Source organism: Pseudopipra pipra, chromosome 17 (genome assembly GCF_036250125.1).
Source record: "Pseudopipra pipra isolate bDixPip1 chromosome 17, bDixPip1.hap1, whole genome shotgun sequence".
NCBI lineage: Eukaryota > Metazoa > Chordata > Aves > Passeriformes > Pipridae > Pseudopipra > Pseudopipra pipra.
In genome coordinates, this window is record NC_087565.1 from 1,756,969 (window position 1) to 1,773,587 (window position 16,619).

The 16,619-nt window shown below is 44.3% G+C and overlaps 1 protein-coding gene across 2 annotated transcripts; it reads right to left on the minus strand.

The window, feature by feature from the left end:
- Window positions 1-121: 121 nt before the first annotated feature.
- On the minus strand, window positions 122-14,226 carry YWHAB (tyrosine 3-monooxygenase/tryptophan 5-monooxygenase activation protein beta). Of its 2 annotated transcripts, none has more exons than XM_064673646.1 (6): window positions 14,033-14,226; window positions 6,162-6,462; window positions 5,045-5,168; window positions 3,868-4,031; window positions 2,461-2,556; window positions 122-2,024 (listed from the first exon to the last, which is right to left on the minus strand). In XM_064673646.1, exons 2-6 carry the CDS (start codon window positions 6,453-6,455, stop codon window positions 1,968-1,970), a joined length of 735 nt encoding a protein of 244 aa, XP_064529716.1. In that variant the 5' UTR covers window positions 6,456-6,462; window positions 14,033-14,226; the 3' UTR covers window positions 122-1,967. The 2 variants fall into 2 exon arrangements, with proteins under 2 accessions (XP_064529716.1, XP_064529717.1); XM_064673647.1 differs by lacking the exon at window positions 14,033-14,226 and adding an exon at window positions 9,852-13,304.
- Window positions 14,227-16,619: the final 2,393 nt, after the last annotated feature.

Below are 16,619 nucleotides of genomic sequence, written 5' to 3' on the forward strand. Positions count from 1 at the left end.
GTAATTTAGTATGTGGAAACCATGAATCAACTCGCACAGTCCCCAAACCGAGAATTTAATACAAGTGGTGATTTTACTACCACAGGTTTTGCTACAGCCACAGACAACAAACACAGCCAACTGATAAAATTTTTTTTTATTATCCACTTTTGAATTCTTTTACACTTTCCTGATTATTTTGTGTAAGGTGAAACTAGAACTGTTTAAAAGACATACACGAATCTAGTACATCAATAACCAGGTATTTCTTTTTTGCTATACTATTCTCACAACCACGTGTGTGCTAGGCAATATAACCGTCACAGAAGCAAACTTTAGGCAGAATACTGGTCAGTAAAAACAAAGCGAAAAGAGCTACCAGATATACAGACAGGCTCGGTTCCACATTCACTACTGCATTTATCAAGCGCCAAGTATTAACTGCACAATTTGTTCAGCTAGTAGAGGGGAGTTTTAAAATCAGTGCATGAAATTCTCTTCAGCAGACAGATGGACAAACAGATGGATCCTATACCTAAGTGGAATGTGAAGGCAGGGGATGATACCGCGGGACTGATAGGTGACTATTCCTAATCTTTTCCACTGCATTATTCACGCAACTCTTATTAGGTTTTATTTAATGGGACATGTTTGAAACATGGCCAGGTGAGGACGTTTGGAGCTCAAATATTACAAGGTACAAGTGTTACAGATGTGTAGGTCTGCATTCCAGTACGAGATGGGAAATCCTGAATATTTGAGCCAGATCCTGGTACTACCAAAAAGTGGCAGACAAGAGCTGAAGGCTGCAACAGCGCTGGCAGCTCTGAAACATCCAAGGAAGAAACCTGTCCTTGGTGAGGCTCAGGCCTCAGCCACCATCCTGACATCACCCATAACCAAAGAAAGGATGACGCGTATGTGGGAGTCCAAAATTGCTTTAATGGAGTTTAAACAGGTGAGAGGGTCAAGGATGAACAGAGTCCAATGGGAGAAAAATTTCTATAAAGTGAACTTAAAAGATGGCTCAGTGGATTACCTAAGAGGTTTTCAGGATAAATTCAAAATGGGAATACCATGGAGATTTTGACTCATCTAAGAGTAAAGTAATGCTAAAGTGGCAGATCACTTCATCCAAACTAATAAGTATCATCCAAACTAATAAGGCCATTCAAAAAATTGAATCTTTTCCTATTGCAAGTCCATGGCAGCGAACCAAGAATTCTCACTACTGAAGAATATCTAAGGTGTAGTAACTAGGTAAGTTATTGCTGTGGGAAGGGGCTTAGTCATGCATGTCGTATGAGCATGAAAGCACTTTTAGAAGTCAAATCCCAGTTATCTGCCAGTGTAAAGAGTTTGGAAATCAAGCTGCTAACTCCCCCATTACCCTCCTCCCCAAAACAAACCCCATCCCCAGAAAGACAGGATTGACAAAGTGAGCTTTTGACTGAAAGCGGTGCCTCAGACTCGGTTACAAATGTCTACAGAGTGTGCCTGTTCAACTACCTCATAGCAGTGTCCCTAACTGGAATGCCAAACATTGGATTGTTTTCCTTCCATGCCCCAGTGTCACAATAGAATCTCTATAACTTTCTGTACAACTTTACAACAGAATTGTACTTCGACTATTTTGGTGCCAGATTAAGCTCGCCAGAGTTACATAATTGATGTCTACTTCTCTACCAATAAAGAGTTTTGCAAAGTCAATTGCGATCACAAAACCCGTTATCACAGTGTTCAGTTAAAAATATAAACACGGTAATCGGAACTGGAAATGTTCATCATAGGAAAGTTCGGAATGCCATTGGAATAACCGACCTCCGCTCTAGGTACACACAACACCAACCAACCGGTTTTACCCCACAGACAGTTTTTGCTACGTTGAGGTTGTGACAGTCGATGTACTATTCTTTTTGCTTGTCGCACAAAGGGATTATGTGTAGGGTACGGGGTGACATTGAACACATAGTGAAGCGTGACAGCCATTAGTTCTCTCCCTCCCCAGCGTCCCCTTCGTCTCCCTGGTTTTCCGACGTCCATAGCTGTAAGAAAATACAAATATGTGTTTGTGCTGAAAGCACACAGGTAATTACAATAGTCAGGAAGGGGAAGACAGCATAATTAGTTGTGTAATTTTCTCAGCTAAGAGCAATACAGAACTGAACTTAACAGTAAAGCTAAAGAATAACACACTGTTACATGAGTGAGGATAACAAGGAAGAAACCAGCACAAGCTGGCTACCTACACATAAAACTGGCTGTTGAGAACAAGCTTCACTTTGTGTTACAGAAAAAAACCTGAGTTTGTTACAGTGGTTAACAAGTGATTTCTGGTCTGAACAAGCAAGTCTGGCCGGTCTGGTTACAAAAAGCAGTGATCACATGCAGTTACCAGCTCAGAAAAGGCCTGGAATGGCACAGAACTGCTTCAGGGAGTGCAGCAGCCCAGAGTGCAGTGGTTTGCCCCCCGGTACTTACAGTGAGGTTGTCCCTAAGCAGCTGCATGATCAGAGTGCTGTCTTTGTAAGACTCTTCATTCAGCGTGTCCAGCTCTGCTATCGCTTCATCGAACGCCTGAAAACATGCAAGACAGCACTTTCACACTCTGCTCTCTGAACTGCTTACAAATCTGGCACATTACTATTCAAATTCTGTGACAAAAGCTTCCAGTATTTTTTTTTTCCACCACAAGAAGAAATGTAAACCAAAGTGAGCACCAGCCAGCCACAGGGGAAAACAGAAATCTTCAGGGGTGTCCAGATTAAAGCCCAGAACAACTTCACTACCATTCAACACCAAATACTGAAGAGGCAAGAGCACTCTGTGTCATGCTTAAAAATGATTCACATAGTTTGAAGTCAGGTTTAAGAACAACAGCTAAAAGCAACACTTCCATTAAAAAGGAAGGTCTCACTGGTTTAAACTGGCAATGAAAGACAAAGGCACCATTACACTTATATATATACTGTACATGAGTGACTTGGCAAGAAAATGGAAGACAGGGATTTTTGACAGTGGGGTGGAAGATTTTCAATTTCTTTTCAAAAAAGCAGAGGAAATCAGGTATGTTCCACTAGACATTAACAAAGCCATTCTTCCCATCCATCTGTGACCCGTGAAAATCAATGCTGCAAGTCTGAGAGCCATGAATAAGTGCTATTTCTTCTTTCAGGTTTCAAACACATGTAAGAATTTTAACTATAAAAAAACAAGCAGGAACAGCAGCAGTATTTTACAGCATAACATCACTTCTTGTTACAAAGTCTTACTGAAGTGTGTATTAAGAACACTAAGATTCACCTAATGCCATGCTATTTGAGTTACTACCAGACAATTTTCACAGACACAAAAAGCTCTACTTAGAAGGTTTTAATCCTATTTTAGAGAGAAGGCCAAGAAAAAAAGGATTCATTATTTGTTTGGCACAACCCACCATACAAGCTTATTTTGGTCTCTGGAGAGAGTGGCACACATGCACATGGATACACAAGGACATTCAGGGTTACAAAGATGGACACACAGACAACACTTCATGTGCATTTGCTAAGTGTTCAAATTTAAATAAATATTTCACTTTAGAAATGCTAAATTAATTCAAGTGTTTTCAAACAAACACATTCTAAGAGAATTAGGTGGACATTAAGAAGAGGCATTTTGTCTTCCCTGTCACTGGAACAGCTGCAGTAGCAAATTAGCTTGACCTAAAGCTAAGCCAGACCAGCAAACCAACTCACCTGAAAATATACTAAAATGACAGCAGTTTAAGGATAGCATTTTTAAGCAACTTGATATGAAAAAGCATAATCATTTACAAAGTGCTACTGCAACCACTGCACTTATGTCCTCAGCCTCCACAAATACTGGTGATATGGAGAGTGTGCTTACCGTCTTTGCCAGATTACAGGCCTTTTCAGGAGAATTTAGTATCTCATAGTAGAACACAGAGAAATTTAAAGCCAAACCGAGTCGAATGGGGTGTGTTGGCTGCATCTCTTTCTTGCTAATCTCAAATGCCTCCTGGTAAGCTTGCTGAGAGTTTGCTACCGTTGCTGTAAGAAGTAATTACAACCATATTAATGCACAGCACATCTCTGTACTTCATGGGGAAAAGGATTCTCTTCTCTGTGCCACCAGAAATTCAGTCACACACGCACAGACGCTTCTTTCAGTGTTTGCAGATGTAAAAGCTTTCCACTGGCAGAAGTATGAAGGCAGAAACATGTGCTCAGCTAAAGCTCTGACACAGAGAAATTAAGTTCAGCAGTTCGGTAGAGACTTAAAATAACATTTATTCAACATAAATTCCAACCAATCTGGATGGACACAAACCCTACCTAAGTCAAGTGTTCTGGTGTTAAACACTCCCTTCCAGCCCAGCTGAAGAAGTCACAATTATCAATAATAAATCCAGACAAAACCATATAGGAAAGAAGAGGTATCTAAACTACTGCAGCTCTAGGGCATGAACTTTGTATTTCAGGTTGGGGTTTCAGAGGAGAGCCAACAGTCCCTTCCTGGCTAATGAGTAACAATAAGTTCCATACTGGCATAAAACTAAGTTTGCAAGACATGGACTCCATCAGACACTCACCAGGAGTTCAGGCAGAGTCCAGCACTGCTTTACCATTTCAGAATTAACTGGTTTAGGACCCACAAACCCAATAACCCATATCTGCATGCAGGAAGTTTGCAAATGGCGAAGACTTCAGCTAAATTCACAGTTTAAACAAGAGATCAAAGGATTTTCCACGAGGAAAAAAAAAAACCAGCAAAACCATTCTCCAGGAAAAGGATTTTATACTGCTTTATATATGCTTGAAAATCAGCTACTGTGGTCAGGGGCTGCAAGCAGAATTTGACTGGATTGATGGACATCTGTCAGTAACTTCTATTAATTTCAGTGAAGTCTTTCTCTAAAAGTGACTTGCACTGCACCCATCTGGAATACTACAGAGCAGTAGTGAAAAGAAATAAACACTCCATATTAGGGGAAGAGAACATAAGTATTTTTTACACTTGATTCTGCTTCGCCCCCAGAATGAGAGATTTCATTTCTACTTACTTTGCTTATTGTCCCCAGATGCCACCTCTGAGAGGTATCTGTAGTAATCACCTTTCATTTTCAAATAGAAGACCTTGCTTTCTGGCTGTGTGGCGTTGACAATAAGGTATTTATCCAGGAGTTCCTGAGAAAGGAAACATCACCTTTTTTTTTAAATCCAAGCTATAAAAATAATGTCTGAAACAGAGCCTTTGTTACAATGGTGAGCATGAACTGTTCAAACATTAACAATGACTTACGTAGACTCATGTGTTAATCACTTTGCCTACTGTTGTCTAAACTTAAAAAAAAAAAAAAAGGAGACTACTTGTAACCTAACCTCAGGACAGCTGAAAACTTGCTCTGTTGAGGCCACCCACCATTCCCTCCTGCAGAATCTATTCACTATCAGGGCATACAACTGCAAAGATTTTCCTTGAAATATACTGATGCAAACCTGTGTCCACAACCAAACTAATAAAGCAGCAGCTGGACATTAGCACATCTGCTCACTTCTGCTGCCACAGAGCTGAATTCTATGCAGAGCTGTGAAATTATCCACAAGAAACAGATTCTATCTGCAGCTCCAGCTGAAAAGCTCAGCAGTGGCACAGTCAGCACATGTGAACTCAGAAAGAGATGTACAGACCGACTGCACTGACAGCAGCTGCTCCTGACTGATCTTACACAACCTGAACAGCAATATAAGGAAGAGCAAAACCAGTTTGGGGGAAGAACTACAGACCTCCTCTATTCCAAAAAGGTACTAAACAAGCCTCAGGATGTCAGCATTCATTCACAAAAGAATTTAAATGGTCAGCCTTTTAGCAGGACTCATGCCATTACCCCAGATCTAAATTTGCTTTCATGGTGAACCACCCCCCCCAACCAGCAGCCAGGGGTCTTCAATGTGGCCTTGTTTGCTTTTTTCTGCTAAAAAAAAATGCTCTTTTATAGCAAATCCCCCAAGAAACAAGCTAGATGCCTTAGAAGCTGGAATGGGATCCAAGTACGTAGCTATGCAAAATTATTCCCCTGCTAAGGTGCTGCAGTGTCGACAGCAATCCTAAGATTCCTTAAGCCTCTCTGAAAAATGCTGCAGTACTAACTACTGTTATTTTTGCTGTTGGATTATTACCAGAACATCATTGCAGATATCCTGCAATTCAGCCTCGATTTTCTCACGATATTCTCTTCCCATCTGCTGTTTCTTCTCGTTCCTCTCTGTTTTCTGTTCGATGCTGGAAATCACACGCCAGGACGAGCGACGGGCACCGACCACGTTCTTGTAGGCCACGGAGAGGAGGTTCCTTTCTTCGTTGGACAGTTCATGTCCCTGCTCAGTGACAGCCTTCATAGCAGCAGCCATGTCATCATAACGCTCGGCCTGCTCGGCCAGCTTGGCTTTCTGTACCAACTCGCTTTTATCCATGGCTCTCCTGCAATTAGTGGGGAATAAAAAGAGAGAAAAGTGTCTCCTGGTTGTCCACACTGTGGAAGTTCATGCTGAAGGGTGAAGCAGATCTCACAGTCACTAATAAGAGGGAAATCTATAAATTCTATCAGAGTAATACAGAGGGTTTCCTTTTAAAAAATTACTGGACCTTTTGCCAAACATGTATAATTTCTATGTGTAAATGACTAATCGCAATCCTGAAGATATGAATGCATCATTCTTCAAAATGCAGCAAAAGTCATTAAGCACAGCCCTATATGAATCTGTTTTCTATACTGGCCACAGCTCAATTTGGGAGACACTAATCCACTGTTCTGACCCTGAAACAACCAGTTTTGGTGTTTGGTTTTTTTTGTTTGTTTTGGTTTTGGTTTTGTTTTGGGGTTTTTGTTTGTTTGTTTTTTGGTTTGGGGTTTTTGTTTTTGTTTCCCTCCACTGCTAAACAATAGCAACTACTTAGGAGCACTGAAGCACTGGACAGCTCCTCCTGACACTGAAGAGCTTTGGCAAGCTACAGGAGGTGTTTCTGTGGGTTTACATAAACCATACCCAGTAAAGCTGTAGTTGTTGGCAACTACGGAAAGCATATTTATACTGTTCTGCCAGAAAATACAGCTTTTTTTACACATGCATCAACGTACACATAATGGATCATTCTACACAGCTATGGGGGCTGAAGCCTCAGGTTTGCAAGACCTTTTAAATAATATTGATGTTCATAAAATCTGAATGGGACGTGGCCCACATGATGGTCACTACCACAAAACAAATTGCTTATATGGAAACAATTTGTTTATCATTTCTGATAATGCAGTTTAGCAAGTGGAGCCAAGAAAAACACATCACGTGACCACAAGGCCACTGAAGAGCTTAAGCAATGGAAGATGAAGTGAGTAAGGAACGTGCTAGTGAGGCGGCTTGAGTGTTGCTTACTCCTACACCACAATGCCAACATACAGCAACTCAGCCACTGAGCACCAACCTCACACTCGATACACCACCTAGGGCCTGGCTCCCAGGAGAAATTAAACAAGTTTCTTTGCCTTTGTCAAAGCAAAGCAGACCTCAATACCTCACAAGCTCCAACACACCCCGAATTCGTCTGCGGAATTTCTGTAGGTTTGCAAATTCACTTTTGGACAGACCCAGAACTGTTATTCTCATCAGTACTGAGCAGTAATTACCCTCTCCTACTCTGTAAATCCTAATTAGGACTTTCACTGTCCAGGTAAGTTTACAGGCTGAGACCTAACAAAAAACTTCTAGAGCCTAAAAAAACTTCTGGAAGAAAAATAAAAAGGAAACAAGAACAGTAACTTTACAATTGCCTTCACAGGCTTCTGTTCATTAGAGAAGCATCTACAGCCCTATTAGAAAGAACCAACAGGCTGAAAGCCATTGCTGTAGCCTTTTCCCTGGCTCTCACCCTCAAAGATTCCAGTCTGACAGGCTTCTGATGGAGAACATTTTGCACACCCTGCTCAGCTTGTATTTTACTCCACGTATCACCTACCACACTCTTATACAGGAAAACCAGTCCCTTATACTAAATCCTGAACCAGGACAATGAGATGCAGACCCAAATTCCCACTGTGTGTTTGAGCAGTTTCATACACTGCTCAAACTGCCAAGGACGAGCCCTAACTACAAAATTATTTTGAGATGAGCACATTCTATCCCTCCAGCTGAAGATATTAAAAAAAATAAATTAATCACCCAAGATATCATGTCAAACATCGTTATTTCACATGAAAGCTCCTGAAGTAATCCAACAACCAAATGTACCTGCTCTATATCTGCAAGTCTAACTCACTCCTGCTTGCCTTTGATCCTTTGTAGATCCTAATGCATCCAGCCACATAAGGCACTCAAGGTAAGGATATGGAATGCTAAACCCAGCCTCCTGGAGAGGGACCTCTTGCAGACTGGTAAGTAAAGTTGGGCTGCAGTTCAGTCCCATTGCAAATACTGTGTTTAAACTAGTGGATCTTGGGATCTATTGAAAGGTGACACACACACTTCAGATGGAAGCCCTCAACAAGCCAGAGTGACTTTGGGCAGCAGTGTGACAGGTTCTGGAGATTAATTTGGTTCTCTCCTCACCGATAAAGAGTTCTCTCTTCTTTTGCCATGGGGATATGCTCTATTATCATTGGCTTCCATGGGCTTACCAAGAGGATAGCTCCTGACTGAAAAGGGGTAAGTGTGATTAGTGATGTTCACTTTTTCTCTCCACTCTGAAGCCTATCACAGTAACAATGCAGAACAAGACCAAGGAATCATCAGACCCTTCCCACTGAGAGAACCCATCCCACTTTTCCCTGTTGAGTCTACTGAACCTCATAAACCATTCCCCCAACTCAGCAGTAACTGCAGACTGTGTGCTCAAGGCAGGAAGTAATTTGTGAGTGGCATTTCTCTACCCACTCAGTAACATCTGAACATGAGCAAAGTACACCTGAAGAATGCATTTTACATTGCAAGGGCCAACTTTAAACAACAGGACATTTAAACAAAACAGTTTCAGAGCAGTTCTAGTTTCCTCACTGTCTGCACAGCTTCTAGAAGTATTTCTACTGCAAGCATCTTATCTTCTCCTCTTCTTCTTATGAAATGTGATTATTACGTGGAAGCAGCCTGCTTGTTGAAGTCCAGAGGCAAGTAGGTCCGAGAGTTTACATTTTGCCATTGAAAAGTCAGTTTAATCTTTGATCTGCACTTTGCCAATAGTGGTCTAATCTGCAGACAAGTCATCTGTGCAGAATTCCATTCACAAACAACACGGAGCTTAGTTTTGAAAGGGTGCAGAGTTTGTTTTATCAAGCTCACTGACATATTTATATTTAGATGCAAGACAGTTCACGGCAGTCAATGGGTTCATACAAGGACACATGAAGGAAATCACAGAGGGAACTGCAGGGGCACAAAGACCTAGTGGATAAAAGAGATTCAGAAACCAGTTTAACACATCAATTATACAAGTGAAATAGCAGCACAAAGATTAGAATGTTGTTTCTCATGAAGCAACGTTCCTCAGCAATGTATCCAATTTATGCACATCTTAAATGTAACTCAAACCAATCACTGAAGATGGAGCTCCTCAGAACTTCACTGGCTTAGTTTTGACATAAGAATTCAGTACACAAGGGCTCGAGTTTAGTTAATTCATCTTCATATCTGTACTGTTAGTAGGTTTGCTATGAAACACAAAGTATTACTCAATAATATGGATTTCACAGAATTTAAATGCAGTAAGAAAAGCATTGCCCACACCAAAATATCTGCCATTGACAGTAAGCCTACCATTATATCCTCCCCAGGGTGCTGCATAAAGAAACACTTAAAATCCTCATTTGATTCTCCATTGCTTACCTTGTTAGAAGCTTGGAGAGAGCTTTGCAGAGCTATGCTGGCTTGAGCTCCAAAAGAGGGAAGTGTTTGCCAGAAGGAAAAAAGATACAAGGAAAGGAGTGATGTTTGAAAAGGCAAAGAAGCAACTATCAGTCATAACTGGTCCCTCCCAGAGAGGAGATGAAAGCCACGCTCTAACAATGGATCAGTGTGCCACAGTCTGAGACAAGCAAAGCCTAGAGCTAAAAATACTCCTAGGCCACACACAGAAGCCATCTACCAAAGGTTACCTGCAGCTAGGAGCAAAACACACAGAGGTGATGAACGGGAGGCTGACAGGAATGATCTATTCTAGCACTAATGAAGCCATGCCATGGCGGCAAGGGGAAAAAAAGGGAAGATGGGAAAAGGTGCAGAGACGTGCAGATCACAGCCATGGAGGAGTCCTGAAAGTTGCCTGTCCTAAGCAGAAGATTCTGATATTAGATGCATTAACACATTTCAAATTCTTAAGATGCTGTGTTCTTAAGAATCTGTTAAACCACAGCTTAGTAGCCCTCCAAAAAGAAGTGGCTGGCCACTGTTCACAAATAAGAAATACCAACCACTACCCAGCTGCCACAGCCAGTAGTACCAGCTGCCAGAAATTTGAATCACACTAAGTCCCACACTTAGAATGTAATTTTTTTGTTATTTTTCTCCTCTATCTCCCATGTAGCCTGGAGCTCTTTCAATCTCTCTTACAAACACAGAAGAGTGTGTATGCAGGCACTACAAGTTACAAGTGCTTACTCCCACCCCGGAAAAGCTTTACACCTGTGTAGAGAAGACTGAAATATTTCACAGAGCATCAAAGGTAAAGGTCAGAACCTGTAAAACTCATTACTTTGTAGCTGCCTGAATCTTTCAGTGGAAGATGCAGGGAGAAAGAGATGGTGTGACCACCCTGGGAACAGCCCCTGGAGTCAGGACACCCACGGATCTTCCACGAGTGGACGGACGCACAGAAATGGATGTTCACATCCCAGTAACAGCTGAGGAGTAAAACATCCAGCTACTGTTCTTCAGAAGGCTGCAGGATCTTGAGAACTACACCTTACCATCTGCTCTGTAGCCTTTATTGTTTCCCATTCCGATGGGCTGTTTAGGACAAAGCCGGAACGGATCACAACTAACTGTGTTTAAAGTCTGCAGAAAGGAAATGAAAACTGGCACTGAAAAAAATTCTGCCTTATATAACATATCGAACTGACAGGACAATACTAATAAGCTTATGTTGGTCTGAAGTCTGCTGCTCCTGATGACCTGTTCTTCTCATGCTAATTAAGCCATCGATTTTTGTGCGCTGTTTTTCTCTCCATAGCAAGCACGAGACTCTATCAGACAAAACTTCCCCTTTGTAAAACACTGGTGAGAAATCAGGGTGGGCATGGGTTTGACATACTGGTCCTCACTGGGTCGAATTGAGACGCAGGTTAATAGACCCGCATGTTCCACTGTGAGAAAGGAATGTGGAACCAGAGTGGGTGAAACGGGAGGCAATCCTGCTTCCCAGGCACAAGCTCCTTTCAAATTCTAACGGAAAAAGCAGCAGACTGGTACAGAATTTGCAGCTCAAGATTCCAACAATACGTGAACGTACCTGGATTTGATTTCTGAATGGGCAATTCATTCTGAAATTAAACATTAATGTGAGGTGAGTTGTATTTCAAACTAGAGTTCTATAACTACAGAGAGTAAGAGCTTTGGAGACACTGTTTCTAACACAAATGGAAACTCTTTCTCCATAGCTCAGGTACACACATGCTGACACAAGTATCTGCATGATGGGGATGGCATTCCCTGTCAAGAAAACACTGCCCCCAACATTTATTCTTTACAGGAAATCAATCAACTCTTTCCATGCAGTGCAAGAAACCTTCCTTGCTTTACTGCAGTATTAGGCATTTGATGTCATTACTTGTGTTTCTCTGTTTGGTTCCCTCAAAGGCTATCATGGATTGCTAAGTAACTGATTAGAAAATGAATGGGTCTGGTAAGATCTGAACAGTAAAATCTCACACAAGTGTCAGAAGCTTGGGTATAGCAAGATCAGTATAATATCCTGCAAACATAATGAGGGAAAAAAGAAAATAATTTCCCGGCTGTGATAATCTTGCTGACCTTGTGAAGCACATAACTTTGGCCTCCTCTGCATCTACCCTGGCCTTCAGCTGACATCTTTATGCAAATGCTCAGGTAAAATTAACATTCTGTAAAACCATGCCTCAACCTGCTCTGGTCATCTGCCATCATTAACTGTTGCTTTCTAAATCTCACCAATATAATTATTGAATAAAATGAAAACCAATGGTTTTCCACCTCCGCAGAGAATTACAAAATGTCTATGACCAGTACCAATAACGTGGGAACACTGATACTGTACAGACACCTTCAATCTAGTGACAGGAGCCTTCTTCTTCCCAATGCCAGGCTGAAAAGCTGAGCTCTGCTCCCTGCCTATGGCCCTCACTCAGGTGGAGACACGCTGGCACTTCCACAGCACAACATACTCACATGGTAACACCTTTTTGTTCAAACTAGCAGAATTGTTTTTGGCTAGGGTCCAGGTGGAAATAGTGAGTTAGCCCGAAAAATCTTCCCTCAGGCATAAAGTTCATGCCAAACTAATGTATTCATATCACAGGTAAATCACTTTTGTTAATAATAAACTGTCAGTATTTGTATTACAGGGTGGGGCAAGAAGTGTGGCCATATAACAGACACACTGCTGGTATTAGGATACCACACGGATCAGAGTACGAGCTTTTACCTCATTAACCAAATAATTATTTACTGAACTCCTCTTCATCTGAGTTTATTCACATGCAGCACAAAAAGCTGCATACTGGCACAGGCCTGCTCAGGAAAAAATAAAAAGACTCAACATCAAAATAGCAGAGATCAGAACATGCGGTACTGACATAATGAGGTTGAGAAAACTGCACCAGGCCCATCTGTGCAAGGAGTCTATCACTTTATTGGTACCAATTTAATAAACAAAATATGATACTGGGGATATTTTTGCAGTCCTTTAATGCAAAGAGAGAAAAAGGCACTCGCATTCTTGTTGTCTTTTCTAGACCAGATTACAGCTCGTTATTACTCTGAAATAAAAGTAAGCTCTCTTTTCATAAAAAAGGACTCAAATTTCTGACTAAGGTGTCCTGCAACAACAAATGTGCGAAGACACAAATATTCCCCCTGCCACTGAAGTTACAAAACGTTAATAACATTCTCAAAGCCTCCAGTATTTTCCCACAGGAATTTAGTTTTTACGGTGCTGCACGATGTGCTTTTTGCTTTCCCACCACCGGAAAAGGTATTTTAACTATTAATAAGAAACCCACCTGAAGGCAGCCAATTTATCTCGCGACCTCCGCGCGGGAGGCGTTTACGCCAACCCAGCGACCGTGTGCCACTGTCACTCCATCATCCATCGGGATGACTGTACCTACCTCGAACAAAGCCTGTTAGCTCGGGGCCACTGCCCGGCCTTTTTGTGGGCCGGGACCCGCTTGGGAGCAACCTCCTTTCCATTCTGGAGAGGGCTCTATTCCCGAATAGCACTCTATCCCCAAGCGGGCGCGATCGGGAAAAACCAACAGTGAAAAACTGGAATAATAATAATAATGATGATGATGATGATAAAATAATTTTTGCTGCCTCCTAAAGGGAAGGGAAGCATCGCTGCGATCACCTTCAGCCCTACCACGGGCCGCTCGCACCCACCACGCGCGGCTCTCCCGGGCTGGCCACGGAGCTCTCCCGGGCTGTGGAGGCCGCCCTGGATCACCCCGGCCCGGTTTTTCCCCCCCCCTTTCCCCTGCGGGAGCGCGGGCCTTGCCCAGGTGAGCGCGGCCGCGCCCCGGGCCCCGAGTGACTCACCGGGGCGGGGCAGCGAAGGGGCGGCACCGCCCGCCCGGGCCCGGCAGCGGCCGCCGAGCAATGGCCACACCGTTACCCGTGGGCACGGGGGGAGGCACCGCGGTGTGAGGACTCTCCCGCCGCGGCCTGCGGCCGCCGGGACGGAGGGGGGGCGAGCGGGCCGCCGGACGGCGGCCCGCTCGCCCCCCCCTCCGTCCCGGCGGCCGCAGGCCGCGGCGGGCTCGCCTCGCTGATCCCGACCCCGACCCACCCCATCCCCACCGCAGCCCCCTCACCTGGGCGGCGCGCTGCGATCGCACGGGGAGGAGGGCGAACGGGCGCGGCGGCCGCTCGCACGGACACGCTCCGCACACACTCACACTCTCTCTCTCACACACACACACTCACACACACGCCCTGAGGGCTCGGCCCCGCTTCCGCCGCCGCCGCCGCGCCCGCCCCTTCCGCCGCCGCCGCCACAGCGGGCACCGCCCGCCACGGCGGGCCCGGGTTGCCATGGAGACGGGGTGGGCCCGTGTGGGCTCCCCTCAGGGGGGATGAGGGGAATGAAGGCCGGGAAAACACACACACACACAAACACACACACACAAACACACACAGAGAGGGCAGCGGAGCCCTGTGCGAGCCGGGCACACCTCGGGAGTTGTGGGCTCTTTGTCTCCTCCGAGCGCCGCGGGAAGCGCCGGGGTGGGAGCTGCGCTGGGTGGTTGTTTGGGAGCGCGGCGGCTTCTCCGGCGGCAAAAGAGCCGGAGTTCCCGGTTTTCTTGCCGTTTGCCGCTGGTGGTCTTTTTGGGGATAAGAATCGAGGGATCAGTTAGGCTGGAAAAGACCTCTAAAGTCACAGGAGTCCGACCCATGACCCAACACCACCTTGTCAACTCAGTGTCACGCAGTGCCAGCAACAAAAGAACCAGATTTCGTGATTTTCTTGCCGTTTCTCACTGGTGGGGTTTTTTTGGGTTTTTTGGTTTTTTTGTTTGTTTGTTTGTTTTATAAGAATCACGGGTTCAGTTAGGTTGGAAAAGACCTCTAAAGTCATAGGAGACCAACCCATGACCCAACACCACCTTGTCAACTCAGTGTCACCCAGTGCCAGCAACAAAAGAACCAGATTTCGTGATTTTCTTGCCTTTTTTCACTGGTGTTTTTTTTTTTTTTAATAAGAATCACGGCTTCAGTTAGGTTGGAAAAGACCTCTAAAGTCAGAGGGCACCAACCCACGACCCAACACCACCTTGTCAGCTCAGCACCACATCCAGTCTTGCCTCAAACGCCTCCAGGGACGGCGACTCCAACCCCTCCCCGGGCAGTCCATTCCAAAGGGACACATCCCCGCGGAGCACAGGCGGATCTGTGTGCCCTCATGGAAGTTAAAATTTCACAAATGCTTTGAATTGCAAGATCACCTTAAAATGGTGTTTTAGTAGCAGCTCCTCCCTACAATTCAAACTGCATGTTTTCACTGGAAAAAATGAGATCCTTATCGGCTACATAAGTTTTATGCAACTGTAATAAGCGACATTTTCTAGAGGAATGGGAAGAGAAAGCATTTTTGGGGCATGAGGAAAAGTCTGGCTTGGTCTTCAAGAAGGAATCCAAGGAAAAGAGTTCAGTTTTGTAATCCGTATAATCCTTTTGGATAAGAAGTGACAGGACACACAACCCCGTGCTCTGCTCCCATGTCTCAAGTTTATGGCAGCAGCACTTGTCAAAGTGTTATTATTGGGGCTGAAGGCGCTCGGTTCAATTACAGCGTCCCAGAGTCCAATTTTCTCTTCTGCTTTCAGATACAATCCCGGGCCCATCAAAGTGACTGTCAGATTCCTTTTCAGTGATGGAAGGACTTCATTAGTTTCCTGCTTAGTCTTGGTCCAAAGGTTAATTACTTTGGAAAGTCAGAAGGAAAATTACTTGGCACCCACAAGTTATCTTAAGCTGCAACCACCAATTCAGCTCCATCAGTTATTGTCATCACTCTCTTTCTTCTTTTCTAGACGAAACTTGTTTTTTCCCCCTGATCTTCTCCACAGCTCCTATCTTCCCAGTTTCTGTCTGGGCCGTTCCCAGTGTTCTTGCTGAGGCCTTGTGAGTGCTGATTCATGGCAGAATTACTTGTTTTCAACACTCTTATATGTGTATCTGTATATCATACTCTGTTTGTAGAGGTGTGCTGTCGACACCTGTTCATTTGTCTGCTGCTGTACCTCCCACAGTCTCCTCACCTCTCTGCCCATGTTGTCACAGCTCGTGCCTCCTACTTCAGTGAGGTGCACCCAGCTCTCTTCATACTGCTCCTTCAATCAGTCCAGTTCAAATTCTAGTCATCACTGCTGACGTGCTTGCAATCCTTCTCAACTGGTATTTTTGAACTGTGCACTTTCCATCTCAATATCCAGGTAGGACAATTCCAGGCTGCGTAGTGACAGAGGTAAAGTACCACCCTCTGCTTCCACAGAGCTCCTGTGGCTGAGTCCCTGCTGGGTCAGGGGCCACTGAGACATAACTGTGTTAAGATACAGGTCATTCCTCCCTGAGCTCTTCCTGCCCTGGCATCTTCCCAGTCCTTGTGTACCTGGAAAAGATAGGCAGTGAACCCTGCAGTTCTTTCAGGCACAGACAGGTGAAGGCCGGAACCAACACCAAACCTCAGCTCTGAAACACGTTGCAACAGCAGCGAGTGGTTCAAAGTGTCCCCTCTCAGAGGAGGAAGTGCATGTTGGCTCAAAGGATCTGAGACAGACCCAAAACTCTGTGCAAGAACAGCCTCTACCTCAGGAACAGGCTCGATCCCTGAGAAAACAGGCCCAACAGAGAGACCAGCCCGCCAGGCTCTCCAGCACCACTGCTCTGTTTTCCCAAAGA

Excerpts from the sequence above, each read along its gene's own strand:
- YWHAB (XM_064673646.1), bottom strand. The coding sequence starts at position 6,455 with ATGGATAAAAGCGAGTTGGTACAGAAAGCCAAGCTGGCCGAGCAGGCC. Across the intron at positions 2,557-3,867 it reads CCTGTAATCTGGCAAAGACG|GCGTTCGATGAAGCGATAGC; the intron begins GTAAGCACACTC and ends GCATGTTTTCAG. Across the intron at positions 2,025-2,460 it reads TGCTTAGGGACAACCTCACT|CTATGGACGTCGGAAAACCA; the intron begins GTAAGTACCGGG and ends ATTTTCTTACAG.